Here is a 2813-nt window from a genome sequence, read left to right as displayed (position 1 = left end):
GCCCGATTACGGGAAGATAACGCCAGGTTGGCCATGGAGCAGGAGAGGATCATAAAAAGCCTATCTGACAGACAGAACCAGCAGCCACCGAACCCCAGCACTGAGCAACAAAGAATGTCAGGGGAACAAAATCACCCCACCGATCCCGAAGAGTCAGAGGGAAGGGATGAGGAACGCTCGGATAATATTTTCGAACAGCAGACATCCAAAAGACAACAGATTGAATTACAAGGGGAGTTCCATAAAATCAAGCCACCACACTTCGATGGAGAACAGGAGGAAGAAATTAAGGCTTGGTTGATAAATATGAACAAATACTTTCAGTTGTATGAATACGATCATAACCTCAAGGCACGATTGGCCATTTTCCAGCTACAGGGAAAGGCCACCCTATGGTGGGAGGAAGTTAAGATGGTAAAAGGGGTAAACGAACAGACTGTCACTTGGGAGAAATTTCAACGATACTTTAAGGAAAGGTACCTAACTGAGCACTTCTCAGATGAGAAGGCAAGGGAATTTCATGACCTGCGTTTGGGGCAGCAAACTATGGACGAATTTATTACTCGTTTTACTTCCCTACTCCGCTATGTGCCTTATATCCGGGAAGAGAAAGCTAAAGTACAGAGGTTCGTTAGCATCCTACCGATAAGTATGAGGGAACGAATTGAATTTGACAACCCAAAGACGATGGACGAGGCTATACGCAAGGCCCGAATTTGCTACCAACAGAACAAGAAAAAGGGAGAGCTTCAGGGTAAGAAATGGAGTGATAAGAGAAGCAGTAAACTGACTGGTGGTACTAAGAGCAACCGTAGTGGAGGTAATAGAGGATTCACTAAAGGGCAAATCAACAGAAACTCACAGAAGAGTTCACTCCAATTAAAGTCCCCCAATGAGTCCAGAATTAATGATCAATCCAGAAAAACAGTCAACGAGGGGACAGCAAGACCCCAGTGCAGTGTTGGGGCTGTGGAGGCCCTCATTATGTAAAAAACTGCCCTCAGCGAAAGGGAGCCGAGCAAGTTTCCCAGGTCTATGAAGCCTCAACCGTTGGTGATGTAGGAAGGAGTCTGCCAAAGATTAATGCCGCTCTAGAAGATCGTCAGGCGGAATACCAGCCGACCATGGTGGAATTCAAAGGTAAGCTCTCAGACCTTGTTGTAACTGTTTTAATTGACCCTGGTGCAACGTTAAGTTATATTAGTCCTAGGATTGTGGAGCACTGTAAGTTACAATCTGTTAAGTTTAAGGACCCCTGGCTAGTCCAGTTGGCCACAGGGGCAAAAAGGCAGGTAGTGGCTAAGGTCAAAAACTGCCCTCTAAAAATAGCGGGGCAGACAGTGACAGCAGATTTAAATGTGCTTCCCCTTGGCTCGTATGACATATTGATTGGTATGGACTGGTTAGAAAAACACTGGTCCATAATCAATTGTAAAACCAAGACTATCAGTTATAAGGATGAGCTTGGAATAAAACAAGAGATGCAAGGGATTAAGCGGCCAGTGCAGATTCGGCCCATAACTGCCTCCCAATTAGCCAAATGCATCAGAAAAGGATGTCAGATTTATGCCATCCAAGTGGGGTACGCTGATTCAAAAAGTAAAACAGCCACATTGGAAAATATTCCAGTGATACAAGAGTTGCCGATGTATTTCCGGAGGAGATTCTCGGGCTGCCACCCAAAAGGGACATAGATTTTACCATTGAATTGGTGCCAGGAGCTGCCCCAATCTCTTGAGCACCCTATAGTATGAGCGTACCCGAATTGACAGAACTAAAGATGCAATTACATGAGCTGTTGGACAAAAAGTACATTCGCCCCAGTGTGTCCCCTTGGGGAGCCCCGGTATTATTCGTTAAGGAAAAGGATGGGACTCTCCGTATGTGTATGGACTATCGTCAGTTAAACAAATTGACAGTTAAAAACAAGTACCCCCTACCTCGCATTGACGAACTGTTTGACCAGGTAAGAGGGGCAACAGTGTTTTCAAAGATTGATTTACGATCAGGATATCACCAAATCCAGATCAGAGAGGAAGACATAGCTAAGACAGCTTTTAGGACTCGGTACGGCCACTACGAGTTTGTGGTGCTACCCTTCGGGTTGACTAATGCCCCCGCCACCTTTATGTGCCTGACGAACAACGTGTTTCACCGGTATTTGGATAAATTTTTACTAATCTTTATTGACGATATATTGATTTACTCTCGGACTATGGAGGAGCATCAAGAGCACCTCAGGTTAGTATTACAAACCCTCCGAGAACATCAGTTATACGCCAAGTTCAGTAAATGTGAATTCTTCAAAGAACAGATACAGTATTTGGGCCATATCATTACTAAGGAGGGAATCGCCATGGATCCCGAAAAGATAAGGACCATTATGGAATGGCCAATACCCAAAGATGTGGCAGACATCTGATCCTTTATGGGATTGACAAACTACTAGAGGGATTCTCAAGAGTAGCTTATCCAATTACATCTTTACAGAAAAAGGGGAGAACTTTCAGATGGACCCCTGAGTGTCAAAGAAGCTTTGAACAACTCAAACACTTACTCACCACGGCACCTATTCTAAGCATAGCCGATCCTAGCAAAGATTATGTGGTATGTACTGACGCAAGTAAAGAAGGAGTTGGAGGTGTGTTGATGCAGGAGGGAAAAGTGATAGCATACGAATCAAGGAAGTTAAAAGAGCATGAGCAGAAATATTCTGCTTATGATCTAGAGTTGGCAGCTGTGATCCACGCCCTGAAAATGTGGCGACATTATCTGGTGGGAAGAAAATTTCTGCTATTGACAGATCACCACAG

The 2813-nt window shown here is 44.4% G+C and overlaps 1 protein-coding gene across 1 annotated transcript; it reads left to right on the top strand.

Annotated features, from left to right (window-relative positions):
* Positions 1 to 1124: 1124 nt before the first annotated feature.
* Positions 1125 to 1694, top strand: LOC149168996 (uncharacterized). Its single transcript, XM_089425042.1, has one exon. The coding sequence runs from the start codon at positions 1125 to 1127 to the stop codon at positions 1692 to 1694; it is 570 nt and encodes a 189-aa protein (XP_089281168.1).
* The last annotated feature ends 1119 nt before the right edge of the window (positions 1695 to 2813 follow it).

This window comes from Pinus tabuliformis, chromosome 4_2, assembly GCF_031772625.1.
Source record: "Pinus tabuliformis cultivar Carrire ecotype Pingquan chromosome 4_2, CPIR1, whole genome shotgun sequence".
Lineage (NCBI taxonomy): Eukaryota > Viridiplantae > Streptophyta > Pinopsida > Pinales > Pinaceae > Pinus > Pinus tabuliformis.
Note: the sequence above shows the minus strand (reverse complement) of the source record. Positions and strands in the feature narration are given on the sequence as shown.

What these genes read in the sequence shown, in the direction of transcription:
- LOC149168996 (XM_089425042.1), top strand. Translation starts at nt 1,125, where the DNA reads ATGGTGGAATTCAAAGGTAAGCTCTCAGACCTTGTTGTAACTGTTTTA.